Source organism: Bidens hawaiensis, unplaced genomic scaffold (genome assembly GCF_021521415.1).
Source record: "Bidens hawaiensis isolate Kalapana, Puna unplaced genomic scaffold, B.hawaiensis_p1.1 tig00062517_1, whole genome shotgun sequence".
NCBI classification, from domain to species: Eukaryota; Viridiplantae; Streptophyta; class Magnoliopsida; order Asterales; family Asteraceae; genus Bidens; species Bidens hawaiensis.
In genome coordinates this window covers 40,276-66,078 of record NW_027501222.1, presented here as the reverse complement: position 1 = coordinate 66,078, position 25,803 = coordinate 40,276, and the positions used below count along the sequence as shown (strand labels likewise).

At 34.9% G+C, this 25,803-nt stretch overlaps 2 protein-coding genes across 3 annotated transcripts; both read right to left on the bottom strand.

Annotated features, from left to right (window-relative positions):
- Positions 1-13,988: 13,988 nt before the first annotated feature.
- LOC143603720 (uncharacterized) lies at positions 13,989-15,774 on the bottom strand. The gene is made up of 4 exons (XM_077080438.1): positions 15,584-15,774; positions 15,288-15,509; positions 14,480-14,637; positions 13,989-14,382 (listed from the first exon to the last, which is right to left on the bottom strand). Exons 1-4 carry the CDS (start codon positions 15,733-15,735, stop codon positions 14,210-14,212), a joined length of 705 nt encoding a protein of 234 aa, XP_076936553.1. The 5' UTR covers positions 15,736-15,774; the 3' UTR covers positions 13,989-14,209.
- Positions 15,775-17,038: 1,264 nt separating this feature from the next.
- LOC143603721 (U-box domain-containing protein 33-like) lies at positions 17,039-23,014 on the bottom strand. 2 transcript variants are annotated; one of them, XM_077080439.1, is made up of 9 exons: positions 22,878-23,014; positions 22,301-22,422; positions 21,617-21,738; positions 21,424-21,528; positions 20,901-21,318; positions 20,667-20,807; positions 19,535-20,065; positions 18,001-18,753; positions 17,039-17,339 (listed from the first exon to the last, which is right to left on the bottom strand). In XM_077080439.1, exons 1-9 carry the CDS (start codon positions 23,005-23,007, stop codon positions 17,157-17,159), a joined length of 2,505 nt encoding a protein of 834 aa, XP_076936554.1. In that variant the 5' UTR covers positions 23,008-23,014; the 3' UTR covers positions 17,039-17,156. The 2 variants fall into 2 exon arrangements, with proteins under 2 accessions (XP_076936554.1, XP_076936555.1); XM_077080440.1 differs by having other exon boundaries at positions 20,667-20,804.
- Positions 23,015-25,803: the final 2,789 nt, after the last annotated feature.

Sequence of the window (25,803 nt, the reverse complement as noted above, 5' to 3'; positions counted from 1 at the left end):
GGTACTTGGAATGTTTTTTATTATAATTTACATTATTAAAAAAATTAAATTTGAAATGTCATTCATGAAGGACACAGTCTGATTCGTTATAAGATTGTATCGAATCAACTGATTCGCTATCAAGTAAATAATTTAACGAAGAAGAACTAGCTAATTACTATTTAAAAAAGAACGAACTAACCCCCAGTTCACTATGAATGACGAATACACATCTGATTAGTTAAGTAAATGATTCGCTAATCTAGTTGTGTGATTTTCTTAACGAATTGGACACAAATAAGTTCCAATTCGCTAAGTATAACGAATGGTCAAAATATGACTTAATCTTTGACTCTCCTGGTCAAGGTCAAAATTAATCAAGAACACTGAAAGTCAACAAGACGAATCCAGTATCGATTACCCCATAATTATCGATGGGTAGCCGAACAAACGACTATACAAGTATCGGAAACCCATTGCGAAGCAAATGATATCGATTTGAGGTTCTAAATAACAATCAATCATTAACCCGAAAATAACAATCAATCATTAACCCGGCAATCAACAATCAAACTATGATTAAAGATCACCAAGGGTCTCGGAAATCCATTCCGATTGCAATGATATCAAAACACAATACTTTAACAGGGTATTAATCAGTAATGAAGGTTTTCATAAACCTTAAAAACCCCGATAACAAACTATCATAAATAACCTATCAAATTGTGCCATTTTTGACGAAAATCACAAAGATGTGATCATCTATACCTTATAATCACAGTGTTATAGTCAAAAGTCTGAAATTCGAAGATCGAAAAATATTGGAAATTTTGGTAGCGTAACAGTGTAAAGTGGGGAAGAAGAGTGAATAGTATAGGACGGTTCGTCTTGCACGCCGTCCTATATACACTGACATTGCACGATTTTCGAGGTAACGAATCAACCGATTCGTTTGAAATTTGAATTAACGAATCAGCCGATTCGTTAAAATTAATACGTGTCATGGCGAATTAGATTCAATTCGTGTCTAATTCGTTAGTTTATGCTTAATGAATTGAAGCCATTCGTTACAGAGTGCGGAAGCGACTTATGATAACGAACTACGATATAGTTCGTTAAAATGACCTAATTCGTTAACCATAACTTAACGAATTACAGTTTAAAATGTATTATAAATTAATGAATTAAATAAATAAATAATTAAATAAATTAAATAGTTAAATAAAAAATAAAAAAATAATTAAATAAATATTCAATTAAATTAAAAAATTATCGAGATCTCATATCTCGATCATCAAATAACTTAAAACGTTTCACGTTTATATAGAAACATAACTTAAAAAGAATTAAATATTTTTTATTTTATTTTTTTACTATTTAAAGAATGTATATACAAGAAAAATATCTGAAACATGAAATATAAAATCTTTTTGTGCTTTATATGATTTTCAAAATCATTACATATTTTTGTATTTTTGTTGAGTTTGAGCAGAGAATCATGTTGACCAAAATGCCCTTCCATCACAGTTTTATATTTCAGCGATAGTATGACTGGCGTTAAGTCGGTCATTGATATTGTTGTCCACTTAAATCTTATAACAAGCCTTCAAGCATTTTTGTGATATGATTAATGGTTCAATTATTGCAGTGGAGTACCGAGCCATTCTTAAATATCGGTTAATGACCCCCCTGTTCCCAGTTGATGAGCCCTGCCCGGTTTGTCGTAAGGCGTGTTTAGACAATTTTGGTGAACAAGCGGTTCATTGCAAAGAACTCCCGGGATTTAAATACAGACATGATTTGGTCAGGGATGTCATTTTTGATGTGTTAAAACGAGCGGGAATTTCGGCAAGAATAAAGGCTCCTGTGATTTTTTTTCAGATCCGCGTGAAGGAAGGTCTACTCTCCGACCAACGGACATTCTTGTGTTTGGATGGGCTGGGGGGATGCATGATTGTGTGGACACCGGGTTTGTTGCTAGGCAGGCCGTGTTAAAGGCAGAAGCAAGAAAAATTGCTAAGCACGAGAAGGCGTGTGTGGAGAATCAACACGCCTTCATTCCTTTTGCTTTTGATACATTTAGGTCTCTTGCTCCCGATGTCGCTACGTTTCTAAAAAGAGATCAGCGGGTCGTGCACAGTAACTCAACGACGCCAAAGAACGATAATTTTATTTTCAGTAGGATCGGTTTCGCCATTCAAAATGGGGTGGCGGCGCAGCTTGTTGCCCGCTTACCTGCCTCTTTATTGTAATTGGATCAATTTATTTGAAATGAAATTATTGCACAGAATATCAGAAACTATCAGTCCCTAATCTCGATTCAAGCTTAATTTGATTTTTGCCAAATCACCCCAATTTGACTTAAACCGTTATAGTGTTAATCAAGATTTTGAAGATTTTAGAATATTTGAGCAATGCACCAAGTTTCCTTTACTGTGAGTGAGTATGCACGAGTCCATCTGTCGGCTTACATACATTGTATCCCCTTGGGTCCGTTTCTTAATGGTATTGAGACGCGCGCAAGGGAGAAACAAATGTATGACTAACAGTGGATTTTAATCAAGTTAGTAATTTAGATTGTACGAGGTACAGCAGTGATCAAGTTTAATGACTTTGGGTTTGCTCTAACAGCGAGTGAAATATTCATTCTTATGAATACCCAGATGATTAAGCCGCATAAAGACTCACAGTGTCCAGAATCCTAACGCTTGTTATTTTCTTTATTATAATTTTGGTGATCAAACAACTATAATGCTTGAGTATGACCGGCTATTACATTTTTGCCATCCTCACCGAGACTTTTTCTAGAGACTAACACCTCTTTCAACTCGGCTTTTCTTTATATTTATATCACTTACTTTACTCTAACAACTTGTTTAAGACCTACCAATGCACCAATTATTAAGCACTCAGTCTTTTAAGCTTATTTCTTGCTGGATTTGGGGTCAAACAATCAATGTACTATCATTTTCTCTTTTTGCTTCAAAAACTCAAAATTTTGAGGAGCATAAAACAAAAAATGAATTTAATCGCCCCGGATACTTTTAATCTATAGATTAATGGCTATCCTATTAATTTACAAGTAGATAATAGGACCAAAACATGCAAGCATGCTCCACAAATTTAAATAACCGACATAATTTTCAGCGAGCAAATAAAATAAAAAGCATAACGAACACCCCAAATACTTTCAATTATCAGGTAAATGGCTATCCTGAATATTTTTAAGAAATTATCAGGACCAAAACATATACAAGTATGTGTCCTTCAAATATTAGTAACTGACATATTTTTCAGCGAACGTAAGCGAAAATCTTTTTGGTTTTTCTTTTTTACTTATAAACACAATCTTTTTGTCTTTTTCGGATTTTTCTATACAAACTTGAAATTCAAAATCTTTTTGATTTTTTCAAATTTTCTTATAAATAAAAACTAAAAAATTCACAATCTTTTTGAATTTTTTCAAAGTTTCTTATAAATAAAAACTAAAAATTTCACAATATTTTTGAATTTTTCAAATTTTAAAATGTTTTTGGATTTTTCAAATTTTGAAAAGATAATGACATGAAAATTAAAGACCTGAAAACACACTATTTTTGATATTTTAAATTTTTCTACGTTTTTGGATTTTATCTATATAAACTAAAATCACAGTCTTTTTGTGTTTTCCATTTTCACCCCTTAAAAACCAAAACCAAAATAAAATTTAAAGATTAAAATTAATAGAAAAGAAAGATAGTTATCTGTGTTTTAGGATATCAGCAAGGGTCTTTAATCCATTTAAACCAAGCAAAAATTGAAAACGCATTTTATCAAAGGCTTTGGTAAATAGATCGGCTTTCTGAAAATCACATATACAATGCTTTATGAAAATCAGTATGTACTTTCTCAAGGTCGATTAGTTTCTTTTCAAAGCAATCCTGTATAAAATGATATCGAATTTTGATATGTTTTGTTTTAGAATGTTGTACGGGATTCTTTGTGATACTATTGGCAGCAGAATTATCAATTAAAATGGGAGTAGTAAGAAACTTCAAACCGTAGTCCCGAAGATGTTGTTGAATCCACAAAACCTGGGAACAGCAACTCGAGGCCGCAACATATTCAGCTTCGGCGGTTGAAGTGGAGACCGTTGTCTGCTTCTTACATTGCCAGGAAACAAGCCGGTTTCCTAAAAATTGACACCCTGCTGTGGTTGATTTGAACTTAATCTTGCAACCTCCATAGTCCGAGTCTGAATAAGCAGTAAGATCGAAAGTATCATCCTTGGGGTACCACAACCCGATTTCTGAATTTCCTCTCAGATACTGAAGAATTCTCTTGACCGCAGCTAGGTGAGTCACTCGGGGACTTGCTTGAAACCTAGCACAAAGACAAACAGCAAACATAATGTTAGGGCGAGAAGTCGTTAGATACATTAAAGATCCGATCATAGCATGATAGAGGGTAGGATCAACGGTATCCTCCGATTCATCTGGTGATAAATTGTGACCCACTGGGAAAGGAGTTAAAGGGATTTTTCCGGCAGATATCTTGAATCGGCTCAAGACATCGTTCACATACTTGGTCTGGTGAATGAAAATTCCTGTCGCAGACTGGTGAACTTGCAACCCTAGAAAGAAATTTATCTCCCCCATCGAGCTCATCTCGAACTTAGTTTGCATTGACTTCTCGAATTCCTTACATAACGTGTCGTTTGTAGACCCAAAGATAATGTCATCGACATAAATCTGAACTAGAAGAAGATCATCACCAATAGTTTTATGAAATAAAGTGCAGTCAACAGTCCCTTGTTTGAAACCATTATCCGTCAGATGGTCAGCGAGCGTGCCATACCAAGCACTCGAGGCTTGATATAGACCATACAGGGCCTTGTTTAATCGGTAACCTCGGTCCGGATAATCAGGATCTTCAAAGCCAGGAGGATGTAAAACAAACACTTCCTCGTGAAGTTCACCATTGAGAAAAGCACTTTTAACATCCATTTGATACACCTTGATATTTTTATAAGCAACATATGCCAGAAAGATTCGAATAGACTCTAATCTTGCAACTGGAGCATATACTTTGGTGTAATCAATACCCTCTTGCTGATGAAAACCTTGTACAACTAATCTTGCCTTATTCCTTACGATCACCCCACGATCGTCTTTCTTACATTTAAATACCCACTTAGTCGGAATAGCTTTCTTGCTCTAGCAGGTTTGTCGATTAGATCCCAAACACCCAAACGTGCAAATTGCTATAATTCTTCTTGCATGGCTTCTACCCAAGACGGATCTTGAAGAGCCATATGAGGAGTTGTAGGCTCAACTTGGGATAGAAAACAAGTGAATTTAGCAATATTTACAATTCCAGTGGAATGTAAATCGGCATAAGCACACAATACATTATTTTCACTTGATGAAGCAATTTGATGACGAGTTTGAACACCCACATCAAGTTCTCCAATGATGTTTTCCTGTGGATGATAACCATGAATCCGAAGAGTCGGGTTCTCAGGAACAACAACATTTTCAAATAAATTAGTGTAATGTTCACCCAGCTCGTGAGATGAAACATCACTATCAAGTTCGATAACTTGATCAACAACTGGAGTATCATCAGATGAAGTAGACGCATTGTCAAAGAGAACTGGAGAATCATTATCAAGATCTTCGGTTGGAGCATCAATTGGAACTTCAACATCATTAGAACTTGAAAATCTTGGAATTACCAGTTGTTCTTCAAAGTAAGCACGAACTAAATCTTCATCAGGTTGATCAGTTGTTGGAGTAAATGAATTAAATAAGCCATCATAGTCAAACATCCAGTCGGGACCTTTCCCTTGAGGAGGTGTGGTGTACTTTTGACAGTCCACATGGTACCATTCCTCAACACAACCAGACGTGAAGTTAAATACCCGTTTCTTAGGAGAAGCATAACCCAAGAAATACCCTTCGATGGATTTTTCATCAAACTTTCCACATCCTTTTTCAACATTGTACAAGGACACCCAAAAGGTTCCAAGTAATTTAAATTAGGTTTACGATTATTCAACAGCTCATAACTTGTCTTCTTGAGTCGCTTAACAGTAAGAACCCGATTGAGTGTATAACATGCAGTATTCACCGCCTCATTCCAAAAATGAATAGGAAGCTTAGAATCAGCAAGCATAGTTCTAGCAGCTTTAACCAAAGTTCTGTTCTTTCATTCAACTACACCGTTTTATTGTGGTACGTATGGGGTACTGTATTCTCGATGAATTCCCTTTTGTAAACAAAATAAATCTAATAGAGTATTTTTAAATTCGGTACCATTGTCACTTCGAATTCTCCTCACTTTCTGTTTGTATAGTGATTCGATCTTAGTGATTAAATTTTGAACAAGAACCAGTGTTTGATCTTTCAAACTCATAAATAAGACCCATGAGTATCTTGAGTAATCATCACTAACCACCAGGCAATACCAATCTCCAGAAATACTCGCACGATTCACATGACCGAAAAGATCCATATGAAGTCGTTCAAGAGGAGTATCAATGGAATTCAATAACTTAGAAGGATGCACCTTTTTCTTCTGTTTACCCTTTTTCAAGCAATACAATGATCAGATAACTTAAAATTCTTCAAAGACACACCTTCAACTAGGTCATTTGCCATCAGATAGTTTATCTTACGAACATGAAGGTGACCCATTCTACGATGCCATAGAATAGAGTCTTTCTCGGTTGCTTTTGAGACAAAACATGTTTCGATAGATGTTGATACCTTAGAACTCATATTTAAGACATGTATCATTTGATAGAGGTGATCTCATGACAACCATGTCCTTGGGAATCACATACCCTGGTTTCAAAATCAGACACTCTTTATATGTAAATATTGTAGTGTATTGCTTATCACAGATTTGCGACACACTCAATAAATTATGGTCTACCTTGTCACAATAGCTAACCTTCTCAAAGTAATATGCCCATTCGAAACATCACCTTCCTGTGTAATCGTACCCCCAGAATTCCCAGCAAACGCTACATAGCCCCCTTGAATATTTCTCACATTTGTTAAGAGGTTGAGATTTCCAGTTATATGACGAGAACATCCACTATCCATAATCCAGTTTTCACCAGAAATGGTCTTGGATGTACCCTCATTTTGCTTAGCCATGTAAGCTGACGTGGTTGAATCACTGATCTTCGCCATACATGCAAAAGTGGTTGGAAGCTTTTCACTTGAATCATCTGAATCAGACTCAGTATCAGCATCAGAAGACAGCTCGCTTCCACTTACATCTTGAAAATTTCTGGTAAATCCAAACATTGCAAGATTTGCTTTATTGTTATTACACGGCAATCTTTGAGACCAATCATCCCCATCCAAGTTAGATAACAATGCTTGAGTTCCAGAAGACGACGGTTTTGTACCAGAAGATTTTCCCGCATCACTTCCACTTTTACCAGATGAATTCTGATCTTGCTTTCTAGAACCAGTATACTCCTTATTTCGCTTATCACATTCTTTTGCAAAATGCCCAAACTCTTGACAGTTGTAGCACTTGACCTTTAACTTATCAAACCCCAATTTCTTGTTCAAAGACGGAAGATCTTTACATGTTCTTTGTATAAACTTTTTCACTTTCCTGACTATCATAGCCATATTCCACTTTAAGTCCATAAGTTCTAAATGATCAGGATCAATATAATCGTAATCTTCATCAGTAAGATCACTCGTTGCAATCTTACTACTAACCAAATTCTCATATGAAGTCATGAAGGCAGACAAAAATGCAAAGTTTTGTTCGGCCTCCCTCATGTTTACATTTGTTTGAGACGAGAATTGGTTTTTGGATGATGAAGTTCCAGATCCTCCAGATAAACCAGAAACACCAGAAGATCCAGTATTTCCAGCTATGTAGAAACAGGCACGTGGATCGCTATACATAGTTGTTGCATTCTCACTTGCATTTTGTGTGAGAATGCAGTGATAGGTGAAATGGCTAAACTAAATGGCATACTCCCACCATAAAATGCAGGATCTTGATTATCCTTTGAAGACTTTTGACATTTAATATTGTATTCTCATGCCTCGATCTTTTGCATAAACTCCGATGTCGTCAAATCTTCATTGTTGAAATAATTATTCTCTTTCAAAACCATCAAGAAAGTAGAGTAGGAACTCAGTAGTGCACTTTTAATGGTATCAATTTTATCAATCTCAGACATTTCCAATATCATTTTATCCATCTCAGCTATCAAATGATTAAACCTTGTTGTCATCTCTTCAACAGTCTCACCCTTAAGCAGGTTAAAGTTTCTAAATTGAAACTTGAGCATAACCTTTTTGCTTTCAGCGGTGTTTCCCATACTTCTCATACGAATATGTTGAAATAAAGAGGCACAAATCTTTATACTCCCTACTTAGTGAAAGATGTTTTCAGGTAAATCCAAAGTAGAATAAGCCTTAGTCTCAATTTCCAAAGCTTTTTTCTCTTCAACCGAATATTGTGAGATAGCTTTAGGTGTAAAACCAATAGTCTCATCTCCAATCATAGGAACGGTGTAAACCTCATCTAAACAGTACGAACAATCAGGGTGAACTGACCCTAAATGAGCACGGAAACGAGGTTCCCATTTAGCAAAATCGCTAAATTTCATCAAACGTGGACATTTTGAATGTGAACCGATCTCGGTGTCCAGTTGTAACATTTGTTGCATCAACATGTTTTGAGAAGCTAATGCATACATACCAGCCATTTTTGACAAGTTTCAAACTTTGAGGATTAAAATTGAAAATTAATTAACGAACTGTAAACAGTGTTAACGAACTGTGAACAGTAATCAACGAATAAAACTTTAACGAAGTTAAGGTTGATCAGGTAACGAATCAGAATTGAAGTTAACGAATTGATCAACGAATCATATGGTCAAAAAATAAGTCAACTAACGAATTGGTTAAATGAATCACTAAGTATAGGCTTAGCGAATCAGAAAGTTATCTTTAACGAATCACTAAGAGAGGCTTGGCAAATTAGATAACGAACCGGCTACAGTTGATAACGAATCAACTTATAGCAAATCAGGTTGTTACAACAATTTGTAACAAACCTCTGACAACAAATGCCACGTGGCAAAAGTTGTTACAAAATAGTTTCTGAGGTAGGACACGTGTCACACGAATCAGTTAACACGAATCAGAATATATAACGAAATAGTTGACGAATCAACCAAAACTCATAACGAATGAGCTAAATATGTTAACGAATCAATCTAAGAGATTAACGAATCAGACTTGATTGTTAACGAATTGATCTGAAACTTCAAATCTTCAAATCTTCAAACGAAGATTTCCAGATTTCTGGAAATTGAATAACACAATCCCAGAAATCAAACTTGTAATACTTACTCAATATTCAACCAAATCGCACAAGTAGACTATCAAATTACTCGTAAACAACACACGGATCCATCCGTATTAATCCCATAATACAATTCACCTTAATTCGTATCCAATTTATCCAAAAACTATCCCTTGTTCTCGGCTAAATTAAGATCTAACCAAAATCAATCCAAACACAAACCAAAATCCAATTCAAATCATTCACAACTTACCAATACCTTAACACATTCAAATCCAATCCAAACACTCCTTAATTCATCCAATTAACCTCAATTTGATCCAAAATCAAATCAAACAAAGACTTAACACAAAATACTATCAATTATCAATCTGATAACATCAATTAACCGTCAAATCAAGCGTAAATGAGCACTGAAAGCTCTGATACCACTTGTTTGAAAACGGCCAATCCTTAAACAGTAAACAGATCTCAGATCTGATACATGTATGAATACGATTAACCTAAATACGGATCTAGTTCATTATTACGTTTGATTGTATGTTATATGTATATATATTATCAGTTGTATGTATGTGTATAATATTAGTATGAAGCTTGAGAGTGAATTGGGCAGAGGTTCGATAATTAAAACTCAAAACTTAAATTAACAGTGAACAGTGTTCACTATATATAGAAGATGGATCTAGTTCGTTAACATTCCCTAACGAACTAGAGACCACTTTGTTACATACATTAAATGAAATAAACTTAGCGAATCACCCCCTGATTCGTTAAACATCCTTAACGAATCAGGAGGGATAATAACTTAGATCTAGTTCTTTAAACATCCTTAGCGAACTAGACATTACATTAACGAACTACAAAGATAAATTAATTGTTTATTACATTAAACAAACGACAAATACGTTAACGATAAATACAAAGACTCGAGACGCAAAACCGTGTACTAACAAGTTCTATGGTATTGGGTATGTGGTAACCATCTCCAGTCTTATTCCGAGTCAATGACCAAACCAAGACCGAACTCTCATTTAGATGCTTTATATTTAAAATGATTTAATAATATGTTACATGTAAGATTTGTATATTATAAATTCTAAGTTCATTTTAATAAGTTATATGGTATTGGGTATGTGGTAACCATCCTCGGTCTAATTCCGAGTCAAGGACTGAACCAAGACCGAACTAAACCAAGTTCACTCGCTTAAGACACACTAGTTGTGTTTTGGGCCACCGTATCTCGTATTTTTCTCTAAAACTATGTTATAAACTAGTTTTAATTATTTTCTCAAAATACTTGGCATGTCGGATCCAACTTGATCTCATCAAGTTTGGACCGACAAAACCAAACACTCGCTTAACGGAATTCGAGGTTCTCCTTAATAGAACTACACACTTTGTTAAGTTTATTTTGATTTCATTGAGTTATCTCTTAACATTTATTACTTTGGAATCTTGGCTTCGAGCTTGACCAATTATCAAGACTCGAACCGACAAATCCGAACACTCGTAAAATCTCGTTTTGGTACCTATCTAACAAAGGATTTTGCAATATTGCAACCTTACCCAAATATTTACTTAACAAAGATTAAGTAAAACTAATGAATAGAATACCGAGACCCTATTTCGAGTAAACTTACTTTTCTAAAACCATTACTTTAATTCTTATGTATTTACACTTTAACTCTCAAACTTTAATTATTTATTTTCCTTTACAAGTTATTTTACTTTAAAGCTTTTAAAACCATCTACTAACTCAAGACTTTTAATCTAGGTCTTGCCCGTTGAACTTACCATTCCCCGTTTTATCGCAAACTATCCTTCAAGTTACTTATTTTACGTGAGTACATTTCATCCCATGTTTTCTTTTTATACTTTGGGGGCAACATGCATACTTATTCAAAACAAGAATGATTTATAGCACTCTATCCTCAAACCACAAACTCTACGGTGTATGATACTTAGAATACTATACTTAGAATACTTGCTCTATTGTGTGTTATATGTTTCATATGCTTTACGTGCACGAGTGTTTATTTTTATGTTGTTGTGGAGCCTTAATAAGTATGATCATACGCACCCCTAACTACTTTAGCCTTGTGCTAGTGGAATAGGGCCTCATTATCCGAGTATGTCGGTTGTTACCGATTAGAAAGGATCCGCATTTACTTATGATTTATATACCGCAATTGTTGCTTTTATTTATAGTCTCATATACGTTTGTGGATTTCGCCTCATATTATATATACTCAAAACGATGAAATTGCTCACCAACATTCGTGTTGACAAATATTATTTTATGCATTGTTACAGGTTTAATTATTGGTTGATTAGAGTTTGAAGATGCTATCTTATTTGAGACCGTTTAGGTTATTAGAATAATGAACAATTAAATTCTTATATTTGGTGTTATTTGTATGAACAAGACGTGCACTTTCGGTGATTGAATAAAATTAATGAGTTGTTTAAATATTGTCACTTTAATAGTGTTTTGTGTTCTTGGGCAATCCGTTGCACCCGGCATATTCCGCCGCCTTTGGTCGGGGTGTGACACAACCAGTCCGACCTCTAAACCGCTTTGAATCGGTTGTCTCAACTAAAAGCGGTTTCAACACATTAGAACTTATCCGACTTCATTCTTGGTTGAGTCGATCGGTTTTCATTGGTTATAAATGGTATATGTATACGTGAACATCTTAAAATGATGTCATCTCTATGTGTGCATATAGATTTCTTTTGATATATAGTAGTAAGATTTGAAAATCCTGATGAATGGTTATGAGATGTCATTGGTGGAGGTAAATAGTATAGACCAATAGTTGAATATCATTTGGCATCCACGAGCTTTTTTTTTTCTTCTTTCGTCTCTAATTTAATATATTGGTACCACTTTCTAGTGTGTTCTGCAGACGAGATGCATCTATTAGGCACAACGTACTCTTTTTTGGTTTGGAATATAATATGAAAAACAAGATAAGAACTGAGATAAGAAGGTTGGGTTGAGAAGTATCGGGCCCATGAGAGGTTTTGAAAAAATACTGATTATCTTTGCTGGTTATTATTATATTATATATAGTAAATGGAAAGTTTGGCGTCGTATGGTCATGTTTGATTCATGTGGCTTTGATTGGATCAAACTTTTCTTTTTGTTTTTTTCAAATTTGACAACTAAATGGTTGTTATTTATGTTGACTCGTTGTTGCTATGACAGGAGCCGACAACGTTCAGGTATTACCAACGACCGGGTTTTACCGAGATTTTTGTTTTAGTTTCCGTACCGTCTCAGATGTAATCGAAATCGCATAGATTCGCCGCGTTTTGTTTTTGTTCCGATATCGTAAAGAAAACCGACTGGATGCCGATTTTTGTTAAGTTATAGTATCCTCACGAACGTGACGAAAACCTACAGAATTTGCCTAGACTCACCGTCTCAGCGCCTTAACTCAACAATGATCGTTTCTACCAGTACTCGAGTTTTACCAACCGACACAACCTCATTGGTTCATCTCAATTTTTATATTTTTTGTTGTTTTATAACGCACGTAACCGAAATCGACCAAATTAGCGTCGACGTACCGATTCAATGTTTGAGACTGACAACAAATTGGCTTTTTACCAACCTGCCCCGACACAACGCGCCGGGCAAAAAACTAGTTTACAACAAATGAAATGCCTTAGGTTGAAAAATGAAACTATTACAGTATTTCAATTTCAATACACTATTATTTACTAACAAGTATTATAGCCTAAGAAAGTTGCTATTTGTATGTATATACAATGCCCTCGTGGTTGATAGTAGAGGTGTATAAATCGGGTTTTTTAAATACCTGGGTTCGGGTATGACCGGGTATTGGAAAATCGGGTACTGTTTAAAACCGGGTCGGGTTCCGGTTCGGGTATTGCCTCTAAAAACCATACCTTATGCATCGGGTTCGGGTCGGGTATAGAACCGGGTATTTGTATACCCTATTGTCGGGTATTGAAAACACCCTATTTGTGGGTTTTTCGGGCTTTTTCCGGGTATAGATTGGATCTTTTTAAAAAGGGTCTTTTTTGGGTATACATCGGGTATTTGAAATACCCGGTTTCGGTATTGCAAAAACCCAGTTCCGGGTATGGAACCGGTTCGGGTTTTCGGGTATTACCGGATACAAATTGGGTCCGGGTCCGGGTCCGGTTTTAGTACCGAAATGCATACTATATCCGTACCCTACGGGTAGGGTCGGGTTCGGGTATTAAAAACCCAGGTATTAAAAAAAAACCGTTTCTAGGTTGTTATTTCGGGTCCGGTTTCAGATTCGGTTTTTTTTTTCACCTCTAGTTGATAGTGTGTTTTAATTCTAAGGTTTCACTCTCCTACAAAGGGAAGAATATATATATACACACAAGCAAATGAATGTTAAATCCAGAAAAGCAAGTGGTATATTGTTGCAATTTACTTATTTTTATCTGCCTTTTAAACCCACACGAAGTAAAAGAACCGGTCATAAATAAAGGGTCAATGTAAATAAAGCAAGATACGTCACTAGTGCATAAACATGTTAAAAAAACATTTTTAGACTTTTAGCTTTATAATTCAATTACTTATTAATGACTGTTATTCTAACATTCATTTTACTGTTTTGTAAATAAAGCAGAGTTAACTGATACCAAATAATATTACACAGTCCATAAGCTTACCGAAAGGGTTCTCACAATAAATAAAAGATAAAGAAGGATGTCAAATATAAGTTCTATAGGTTTGCTATTTTCAAGTTCCAAAACAACTATTTTCTCAACAAGAAGTCTAGATCAAACGTTATATGACCAAACAAGCATGCTGAAGATAAAAATATATATGTCATTGGTTTTTTTTACCCTCCAGCAACTTGATAATGGTGAATAAACCACGAACTCAATCGATGTTGTGAAACCCGGGGAGGAGAGAAGTAATGAAGCCAAAAACAATCAACTGTATCTCCTTCACAATCCCCCACGCCCACCATCTGTTGTTGTTGTTTGCGTTTTCTGCATTCGCTTCACCTTCGTTTACAACCCGGTTCTCGTTTTCACCACCCGCTTGTCCATCTAATAATAAGATTTGCAGTTGTAAACAATATTTACATTGAACTTTTAATTATGTCAACTTACTGGCTAATAAGAAGAATGAAGAGAATATATATACCTAACAAAGGAGCATTCTCGTTTTCTTGCCTAGCGGCTGGTGCAGGAACGTTATCTGCCCTAACAGCAGGCGATCTTGGTTTTTGGGGAGGTGCACCCGCCCTCTGCATTCCTTGTGACAGCCACCGTATCAACGGTGCAAGCGCTCCTGTTTGGTACCTGACACATCACAATTTCCTTAGTTGTGTTTTCCAAAGATATGGATTGCTACTGCAATATTATTGACTTATACTTCACCCATCTCGTTTTGACCATCGTACTGAAAATGGCCTGTTCCTCCGAGTGTACATTAAAAACAAAGAAACCAATGTGTAACTGAAATAACCAAACCCAAACAAAAAAACTGACGGTCTGGTTTTATAATTTTGTAAAACCCAAATGTTAGGACGGTTTTGGTTTTGATATTAACTTAAACTGAAAAAAACCGAACCGAATTTATAGATTTTCATTTTTTGTTTTGAGTGTTATGTGTTAAGTAATTTATACAAATTTAATAGATTGTATGACCCAAATATTTTCGCCCGGTTGTATAATAATAATCAATTAATCATTAATTAACACAAAGATTTAAGCCCAAATTCATTATTTTGGATCATTTTTTTCTTTTTGCCCAGAAATTTCAATCCCAAGTGGTAAAACTCACAAAAACTCAAACCCGAAATTTCAGTTTTCTTTAAGTGAGCCGAAAAACCGTACCGACCCATGCAAACAATCGTTTTGATCCATTACCAAACCCACTGATCTTACAAGCTCTGTTTATGTAGTTATAAATTATTATTTCCCATAATTACCAAACTATTTTGACTTACAGATAAATGAGTGAAGCAACAAATATGAGTAACACGAGCCTTTTTCTTGAGCCATCTTGGTTGAACAAAAAGATAACCGCTGCCAGCTTAAATAAGAGCATCAAGTCAACATGAATTGCAATTTGGAACCTCCTAACCACAACTTGTCTCTGTTGTCCAGCCTGCGGTTGCTGTCCTTGCTCCTCACCACCTTGTGTTCCAGCTTCAGAAGGACTCGGGCCACTAGTTAACAATATCAATTCTTTGAATAAAAAATGAGTTCAAAATTTTATATAGAAAGATGAAGAAGGACTTACGTGGGAACGTTGTAAATAAAAGGGATGAGAGTGTTGGATGGAAATCCAGCCATAAATGAATTTGGGAAAGTGGGGACCGCGTATATGCCAGGGCCGTGATCGGGTTGTTCGTGGCCATTATTATCTTGAGGAGGAACAAGAACCGGGTACATGATTGGGACTTGAGCATTTGGTGGTGTGAAGCCATACAACGGAGGTAACTGCAACAAAGTATATATATAACATCCAATTTTAGTATGAATTGAAATGAATGATAGAAAAATCAACGAATTGTTGAGTAATGACTAGTTTGATCCGAGTGAAGCATTGAGACAGATCAAGGTTCGTTGGAGGGATATGGGAAATATAATTAGAATTTATAAGTGATGCAATTAGACAGGTAGGGGAATATAATTAAGCAAATGAGAACAGAAGAGAAGAGATGATGTGGTATACATCATCATCATCATCATCATCATCATCATCATCGTACTCAGTATATCCCACCAATAGCAAAGCTATGGTAGGGTCTGAAGAGGGTAAGATGTAGGCAGCCTTACCTCTACCCCATAGGGATAGAGAGGCTGCTTCCGGTGAGACCCCCGGCTCGATAGTAGTTTTGCATCAAGCCTTGGACATAAGGCACATAGCACTCAATCATCGGGACACCAGCTGATCGGTGCATGTACCCTTATCTTTCAGCTATCAACGCCACTACATGATGCCTGATTAACCGTCCGTCACTTTTAACGTTATTTTCACGAGATTAGTAAAATAACGTCAAAATTAGTGCAATTTCACTTTTGCCCACCCGAGGGTTCACACATATATACATATATACATCATATGTGATATACATAGAGACATATAATAATAATCGGAAACCCTAGATTGAAGTGAATATGATTGAAACCTGCTTAGGATCGGCGGGTGCTGCTTGTTGTGATGGTGAAGAAGATGATGACGGAATCGGAGGCTGATTTTGGATGATGATATCTTCTTCTTTGCTCATTTTTGTTTGTTCGTTTCGGATGGATGAATGAATGAATGGATCGCAATGTGTCGAACCGTTCGTTTGGAGGATAAACAAAGTCGTACCCACCCCACCCCACCCGGGTTATTATTATTATTATTATTATTATTATTATTATTATTATTTTACTTTACTTGCGTGGCTCAACTAATGGGAGCATGCCACGTGTTCTACATGTAACCTAATTACCTATACCATTATTGCTATTCGTTTTTTATAGTTTTTTTATCATAAACTATAACAAGTACGGGTATTGTAACCCACTAAGAATAATAACTCTTTTTCTCTCGTATACTATATTGATTGTTGCCGGCGATAAATCCAGCGGCACCAATACGGATCGAACAATGTCCATTTCGGTATTATTGGTTATTTTTATGGTTTTCGATCCAACTAACATATTTTATGTTTATTAGATATAATGTTTTATAAAATTCCAAATATACACAAGAATATGCGAAATATACCATCTGTCACGATAACCACCGTATACAATCGCTACCTTTTTCATATATACACATATACGTAACTATACGACAATTAAATGTGAAAGATAACGATTCATGGCTGCTGGAGCCATTCTTGAATGGCTGAGCGAAGAGCACGGTTTGGGACAAGGTTGGAATTGGCTAGCTCAAGGTTCGTCATGGGTGAGGTGTTATGACCACCGTCTAACCATCCTTTTAAAGCCTCTGCTTCGTAAGTAAACCCATCCGCAGCAACCACTGGATCTTGCATAACTTCCTGTAAATTTCATTCAGACATGTTAAACCAAATGTTTCACTCTTTAACGTGTTGACTTTAGTTTCAAGCAGGCCCAACAAAATAAAAGCTTGATCGAGATTAGGGGCATAGATGAGCCAAGCCGCTCGTGAGCAACTCGAGATCGGCCACTAACTACTCGAATCGAGCTACGCTTAAATGACCTTGAGCCCGAGCTTGAACTTAAAAAGAAGTCTTTTTAGTGAGACCGAGCTTTACTTATCGTGTGCCTAAACGACCCAATTATTCATATAACTTTTATTTTATATATTAAATATATATTCATATAAAGATTATTAAGTTATATAGAATTATGATACATATAACTATAAATATATATTATGTTATAAAAATTATAATCAGATTATATATAAAAGGGGTATCGGAGCAGCTTGTTGCCCGTTTGCCTTGTGAATAAATTTTAACATATATAAAAAGTAACTATAAATGTACAAAAAATTAATAAAAAACAAACTACCCGAGCGCGATCCAAGCCCAAGCTTGAAAAACTACTCACGAATCAAGCTAGGGCTTTAGAAATAAAGCTCAAACCAAGCAGAACTCGAGCTCTCGTAAGTTAAACGAGGTCGAGCTCTGCTCGTTTACACGAAATTAGACAACGCGGTTAGAGGTGTAAACAAACCTGAAAGATTGGACAAATAAAGTAAGGCGGAATCTGGCTTTCTCGTACTGACCCAAACCAAAAAGATGAAAGCCCACAAGAGACCAGCATAGGTTCAAGCACCCGCCAAACCTCGGATGCAAGATCGGGCCGGTTTTTTCTAACAACATCACAACAACTCATTGCTAAAAGAGCCAGCTGTTGTGCCTGCACAAACGGCCAATCTCCAGCCGTTGGATCCAATATGTTTTTCAAATTTTCTTCATTAAGCGCGCGCTGCACTTCCTTTGTTAGCCCCAAAGCGGGCTTACCCGTTAACAATCTCAATAATATAATACCAAATGAGTACGTATCTGACTTTGAAGTAAGCTCCCCAGTAGAAAGGAATTCCGGGTCCATGTAGACAAGCGTACCCTTCGGATCGGTTCGGCAACAAAAAGATGTGTTATTGCTTGAAAGTTCGGTTTGAGAGAGAACACGACATATTCCAAAGTCGCTTAATTTTGTGACCATGTTTTTGTCTAGAAGGAGGTTAGCGGGTTTTAAATCACCGTGAACGATGGCACATGAATGAAGAAAAATGAGAACGGAACAAAGTTCGGTGGCTATACGGATTCTGGTTTGCCATGATAATGGGGATGTGTTGTCTTTGCAATTGAGGCGATCTTCGAGGCTTCCACCGGAAAGATACTCGTAGATGATTATCCAGGCATCCGGGCAGGCTCCGATTAGGGTTACAAGATTTGGGTGTCTCAGTCTGCTCAAAACGTTGACCTGAAAAGTCAACAACGAGCACAGATACATTAGTTCTGAATTAGCAGACCATATTTAGAAACAAAACTAATCAGCTGGGTCAAACTCATAGGAACCGGGCAGAAATTAAACAAAAATTGAAAATAAAAAAGAACGAACAATTATAAGAAACAAGATGGATAACTGCTTATGTTCCAGATATGTTTAAACCAACTACCTTAATGACACTCGATCAAACTCTGTGATACAAGAAGTAAGAATAATAATCAACCCCTCATAATTCCTATGTATAGGGTCATTTAGTTATGGAAACAAAAAACATAATTGATAATATATGCCTTAATTCAATTGGGGAAACAAGTCAAAAGTCGTCGAAAGTGTATTTTAATGCTTATAAGTTATAACCAAGTTTTCATAACCAGACCAATCATCGAACTGGCCGCCTTACGGGTTCACTAGTCATAATACTTTTTAAATTAAGAAACCAGATGACATCATAAATACTTTTTAAGCTGAACATATAAATATATGACAAATTTAAATTAAAATAAAGAAATGTATTACTATTCGTGTGAATCTGAGGTATGAAAACTTAATTGAGAAGACATAGAGTTTAAAGTAGTAAAAAAGATCGATACATGGTCCTTTGGAAAGGAAAAAAAAAATTAAAAAAAATTGAATTACGCTCTGATTGGTAGCCAGGCGGTCCAGTTCTGAAAGCATTGCATACTATGCGAGTGCAACATCTATATTTACAAGATTAAATTATAATTTAAAAATAGAGTTTTTGTAACCATCATACCTCCTGCTGAAACTCGGTGGGCCCTTGCATACTATGCGAGTGCAACATCTTAATGGCAACTTCAGTATGCCGAATAAAACATCTATAAATACTTCCATAGCCCCCTTCTCCAATCTTGAAAGATGGGTCAAAGTTGCAAGTGGCATCTTTGACTTCCGAGTACGAAAACTCAGTGTAGAACTGAGAGGCACTTGAACACGAGGCTTCATCTGCCTGTTTCTCCCTCATTTCCTCTAATAATCTAAGTGTATCATCACACTCTACCTGCAATTCATCACGTTCCTTTTTGTATGTCTGCAAAAGGCCAACAGCATCAAACATTTTCTTTTCTAGATCCTGCACCGAACGGCTAGCGACAGCAATTTGACTTTCGAGATGTAGTTTCTGTTCAAGTGCCAAGCGGAGTTCTTCTGAAACTTCATCAAGCTCCCTTCTAATATTTCCATGTTCTTCCTTGGTTTTTTTGAGGGCTTCATCAACCTCTATCCTTCGTCTCAATTCTTCGGTATACGAGTTTTCAGATGCTTTAACCTGTATGATTATGGTAACAGAATCAACTCTGTGAACTCATTATTTACTTATAAATATGTCTATTCGGGTTATGTTTTATCAATAAGTCAAACAGATAAGATTAAAATTTTAACTAACACGAAAACAGGTCAAAAATTGTACTTTTAATGCATAAGACCTTCTAAAATCATTTTAATAAACATAAGAGAATATTATTAAAATAATAGCATACCTGGCACACTATTTATATTAAAATATACAGAAAATGAACAGAAAGCGTTCCTTAGTGCCAAAATCTTACTCATTTTGAACGCATTAAATGCATATTTGACTTTAAACATGTTTCATTAGAAGATTTTAACTTATGCATGCATGCTTCATCATGATACACAATCATGGTGACACATAAGGTCGGTGCTGCTGACCAAAATGAGCTGAGCCCATAATTGTGCATCCGTTCAGATTATAAACAGGCTCAAGCCAGCACAGACCAGAGTGCACCACTACTCTTAGACCATTGATATATTTATTCTTAAGAATCCTGGTTCGTTTATTGTAGATTGATTATGTTTAATTTATATATAATAATCTAGAAGATTTGACAAAAAGACTTAAACATTACCCTGCGTTTAGCCTCAATAGCATCTTTTTCTGCTTTCCTGCGTCTGATAGACTCTTCAAACGCATCTCGTTTGGAATTGTCTGCCTCAGCCATGGCTTGCATAAGCTGCTCATAAAGTTCATCATTCATTCCCCTTTCCTGCTAAAGTTTCAAATAAACTCTTAATAAAGTTTCAATTAAAAAATATTAAAATAAAATTGTGTGTCTACACATTCGAGAAATGATTTTACATACCAGGACGCTTGGAGGGGAAGGGTTTTGAACATCGTCTTTAAATCCAGCCACAGAACGGTAGTCTGAATCAGCTTCACTTATTGCATATGGGATCAATCCTGAATCATCCACCGTTTCACTAGAACATGTAGACAATCGCGAACCAGTGGAAGGACTTCTTTGTGAAAGCCCACTCCATTCTGAAGATAACCTAGCTGCAGGAGTTGACTCGATACTGAAAGTTGGTGACATTCTGGTCCCACGATTGTCAGACATGACTCGGCGGTAGTCCTGAGCTGGACTATTGAGCTGTAATATAGTACTCTGTCCTTCAGTAATAGATCTTGACCTCAATGAACTCTCTCCAGAATCAGAGTTTGTGTTTGGTAAAACTGATGGAGATAAAACCGAGACACCGACTCCATCCAACCTTCCCGGCCTGCATTGATATAGCAACTTACGATTGTTTCTGACATTTTGTATGCGTACACACATAGTACAACATGCAACACAGACGACTAGACAAGTAAAAAGTTATGCATACCTGGTAAATATAATGTTTCCTTTGCATATAAAGTGAATCTGACAGGAAGGATCTGCAACCAAGAGTACATAGATGGCCTTTTTGGACTTCAAGTCAACCATTTTCCTGTATGTTCAAAGGTATGATAAACATGAAAGTGTGATACTTGTATACAAACAAGTAATGAAAATGCAAGCTTTCTTACAACTTATACCTTGAATAGTGCTTATCTGCAGCTCCTCCCATGACAAGCCTTCTGATATTATGCTGAAGAATGAATTCAACAATTCCTTTCTCAATAGAATCCATTTCAATATAGTGTGTTTCTACAGACACCTAAGTAATTTGAAGAATCATGATCCCATTAAGAAGGGTTAGGAGCTAGAATGGATTTAAGGGGTGTCCGGAGTGTGTATATTGAAAATGGTTATGCGACATTGAGTAAACAAAATTTGATAATCAATTATAACCCCACTAGTTGCAGAAAACAATGTTTGGGTAGGTCCTTTTTGCGTAAAGTTGTAATATTCGAATAAGAAAGTAATAAAAATGACTTTGGCAAAAAAAAGATAGCTGGTGAAATGTGAGTAAAGCCTCTTAAAGAAGGTTAAAAGGACCGAGTAAATAAGTCATAATAATCAGTTTTTTTCTTTTTTTTTTGCCAACTGGTATGAAACTATGAAAACTGATAACTTGACCGCAACAGTCAGATAATCAGCAGAAAGATTTGCTTATCAAAATACTAAACTGACTTTAAAAGGTAATAATCAGATAATCATTTACAAAATACAGATCTACTAAACTGACTTTAAAAGGTAATAATCAGATAATCATTTACAAAATACAGATCCACATCCCCTTAGCAACAATAAGGTTCCACAAAAATCATTTACAATACCCCTGCTTGCAGACATGTCTGTTTATATTTGTCAAGAAGCCGGAGCATATCTTGCCTCTCTGTTTCATGGTATGCTGCTACTTGATGTGCATCAAGCTGGTTTATCCGAAACTTTGTGCCCACTGAAAATTAGAACAAACCATTAACAAATGTGCACATAAACACATCTGAAAAATACCTTTTTTTCTTGGCCCTCTCTTCTATTAATTATAAATATTTCTTTAATTCTTTATATATTTTTTTCTTTCCCGACTTTCTCTCTTATTAAATAATAATGATTTCTGTAATTCTTTTTATAAAGCGTTTTGTTATTTTTTGAAAAAAGATAAGTTTGTTCATAAGACATTTTTATCGATTAGTCCCAACATGGTTTCATTCATAACCATTCAAACAATTACAGTAAAGAGTTATATAACCAGTCAACAAGCTGCACTGCAACCCCCTTTCAATATAAATCAAACATTATCTAGCTCGTGTAACATGAATTAAATCGTTTTCTATAAAAAGAATCATGTACATATCTATGAAATATCATCCAACCGTGTATAGTAAGAAAAGTCAAGGAAAGAGATTTTACTAAATGGGATCTTGTCTGCAGGCTGATGAACATGAAGCATGCATATCCGTCTACCTCCCGAATTGCTTAACGCCCATCGCAGAGTCAACTGGCTCTCTTTCATACTCTTCCCCACAGCCACATAAACCATATCCTCCTCAGCCCTGATCTCCGACGTGTCGACTACAGGATACCTTACCACGGCCATCTCAATCACAATATATTCTTACCACAGCCCTACATATGCTCATTTCTATTGAAAATTTGAATCAATTAATAATATCAACGAAATTAGTAGCATGTGCATATGTTTTTCTTTGTGATTGAGAGTGAAACATAAACCCTAAATGAAATTGAAGAGTGAATAGTAAGTAAGTAATAATAAGACAGTTGAATATGAATGTGAGTGATGGTGAAATCAAAAAAAGGTTGTAATGATGAATGAATACTCTTCCTAAACAAATAAACTGAAAAGGGCTAAATTGTTTTGAAGCTATGTAATAATATAACCTTGATTGATTGCGAGTGATATTATTATTTATTGATGGAAACAGTATAGCATAGTAATGTTTGCGTGAGTGGACTTTTCTTTTGAAGAAATTACAGTTGCAACTTCTTGGTGTCTTCGTCCAACACCAACCTACCTTCAAACTATACTTATTACAAAACATAACATGTTTTCTTTTACTACCTACCCGAAACTTCAAACATTTGGGGCACATAGAATCGGGTAATAGAGGCCCGATTACATATACTCGACGTTATATATATACCCGATACAATTTTGTTACTTTAAGTATACACGGTGTATAATATATTAGCTTTTAAACCCCCGTATTACGGGGTTGCTCAACGTTATTCGTTTATAATATATTTTTTTTATTTTAATTTTATTTATTGTAAACAAGTTAATAATACACTTAGAATTTGATGATAAAAGGCTTTCACAAACAAATGATATATTATAATCTAGTTTAAAAGCTATATGGGTTTTGGTGAGACCTATGACCCACTTATTTCTTTACTATAAAATTGTTTATTAATTATAAATAATGTATATTATATATATATATATATATATATAAATGAAGACATAAAAATCCTACATGTCGCGATGTGGACGCTCCCCATTTTTTGGAGTTATCAGATTTGCTTGATTTTTAAATTGAGACTTCTCATGCATTTGACCCGAATTCATGAGTATGGGTCTTACCAAACCCAGATATTCATTAAACGGGTTATAACATCTCATGAAATTACAAATTATTCTCACCAAATTATTGATATAAAAATCCTATAAAATAGGATATAATAAAAATTAATATCTTATTTATTTTAAAAAAGATATATATATTATTTAAATTAAAAAACCAATTTAATAGTAAAAAAAATAAACGGCTCTTGGGTCTCATCAAACCATATGTATATAATAAACTTTCATAAATATTATTTATAATTAAAAAAATCAATTTTATAGTAAAAAAATAAATGGGCCTTGGGTCTCATCAAAACCATATAGCTTTTAAACCGGTTTATAACATCTCATTTATTTGTGAAACAATTTATCATCAAACCATAAGTATATTATTAACTTTATTACAATAAAAGATATATAAATTCAAAAAATAAATAAATATTAGAACAAACAATATAAAACAGCCCCGTAATACGGGGGATAATCATGAGAGAACTTTTTTGAAATTGAGAACCATGAGAACCATTTTGGATCACAAAAAACCCAAAAATAAAAAAAATCGTAAAATAAAAAAAACACAAAAATCAAAAAAGTAAAAAAAACCAAAATTCTTATTTTATCATCTCGATTTCATAAAAAAAAACTTGGTTTAGCTAAATTATATACACATATGTATAATATAAACATGTATGTACATTTACATGGTTTTTGTACACATATGTATAATTTAAGATAAATGATACTGTACATATGTGTATATTACGTAACTAAATATTAAATAAAATTATACATATGTGTATAATACGACGTTTTTTTTTTGTTTTTTTTAATGAAACAGGAATGAAATATAAGAATTTTGGTTTTTTTTACTTTTTTAAAATTTTTATTATTTTTTGTTTTATGATTTTTTTTAAATATTTTTTTAAATGTGTTATTAGTGGTCCAAAATTGTTCTCAAAGTTCTCAATTTGCAAAGGGTTATCTTAGGATCCTTACCATATATATATATATATATATATATATATATATAATTGGATATTAATTTTTAGTATATCTCTACCTTATATGATTTTAATATCAGGTATTTTGCGAGATTAATTTTTAATTTAATGAGATGTTATAACTCGTTTAAGGGTTATCTGGGTTTGCTGAGACTCATACCCGCGAATTCGGGTTAACTGCATAAAATGTATCCATTTACAAATAAAACTGTAAGGCCCCGTTACCGGTGCCTCACATTTGGACGTTGGATTTACTTATAAACACGGTTCTAAATATCATAGTTAATTAAAACTTTGCGCGGAATATAAAACTTTCATTAACATATCGATAATAAACCATAACTTGTCTTAAAACATACTTGTCTGTCAAATTTAAAACATTCAATATAAAACATCATCAGTCTTCAGATGCCAGACTTTATTTCCACTGTCATGTGTCCCCGCTCAAGCCAGTTGTCTCATTCTACTCACCTGCGTGCATACTAAAAGTCAGCTACGCTGAATGAGTTCTAGTTAATCATACATCATACAATACATTTACTTACCATCAATTACGCATCCGAAGATACATAATAATCACTTTACTCATTTACTTTCATTACATAATTTCATACATACGTTCATACTTAATTAATTTCATACTATATAGTTACTGTTCATTCTATCTCAGATATTATTAGGGTCTGGTCCCTCTTTCCTTTGTCTATCTCAGATATTATTAGGGTCTGGTCCCTCTTTCCTTTGTCTATCT

What these genes read in the sequence shown, in the direction of transcription:
- LOC143603720 (XM_077080438.1), bottom strand. Translation starts at nt 15,735, where the DNA reads ATGTACCCGGTTCTTGTTCCTCCTCAAGATAATAATGGCCACGAACAA. An exon ending in TTTATTTACAACGTTCCCAC is followed by an intron (nt 15,510 to 15,583) that starts GTAAGTCCTTCT and finishes ATTGTTAACTAG; the next exon opens with TGGCCCGAGTCCTTCTGAAG. An exon ending in GTTGCTTCACTCATTTATCT is followed by an intron (nt 14,638 to 15,287) that starts GTAAGTCAAAAT and finishes GTGATGTGTCAG; the next exon opens with GTACCAAACAGGAGCGCTTG.
- LOC143603721 (XM_077080439.1), bottom strand. Translation starts at nt 23,007, where the DNA reads ATGGTTTATGTGGCTGTGGGGAAGAGTATGAAAGAGAGCCAGTTGACT. An exon ending in GCAGATAAGCACTATTCAAG is followed by an intron (nt 21,529 to 21,616) that starts GTATAAGTTGTA and finishes TTGAACATACAG; the next exon opens with GAAAATGGTTGACTTGAAGT. An exon ending in GGAAACATTATATTTACCAG is followed by an intron (nt 21,319 to 21,423) that starts GTATGCATAACT and finishes ATATCAATGCAG; the next exon opens with GCCGGGAAGGTTGGATGGAG.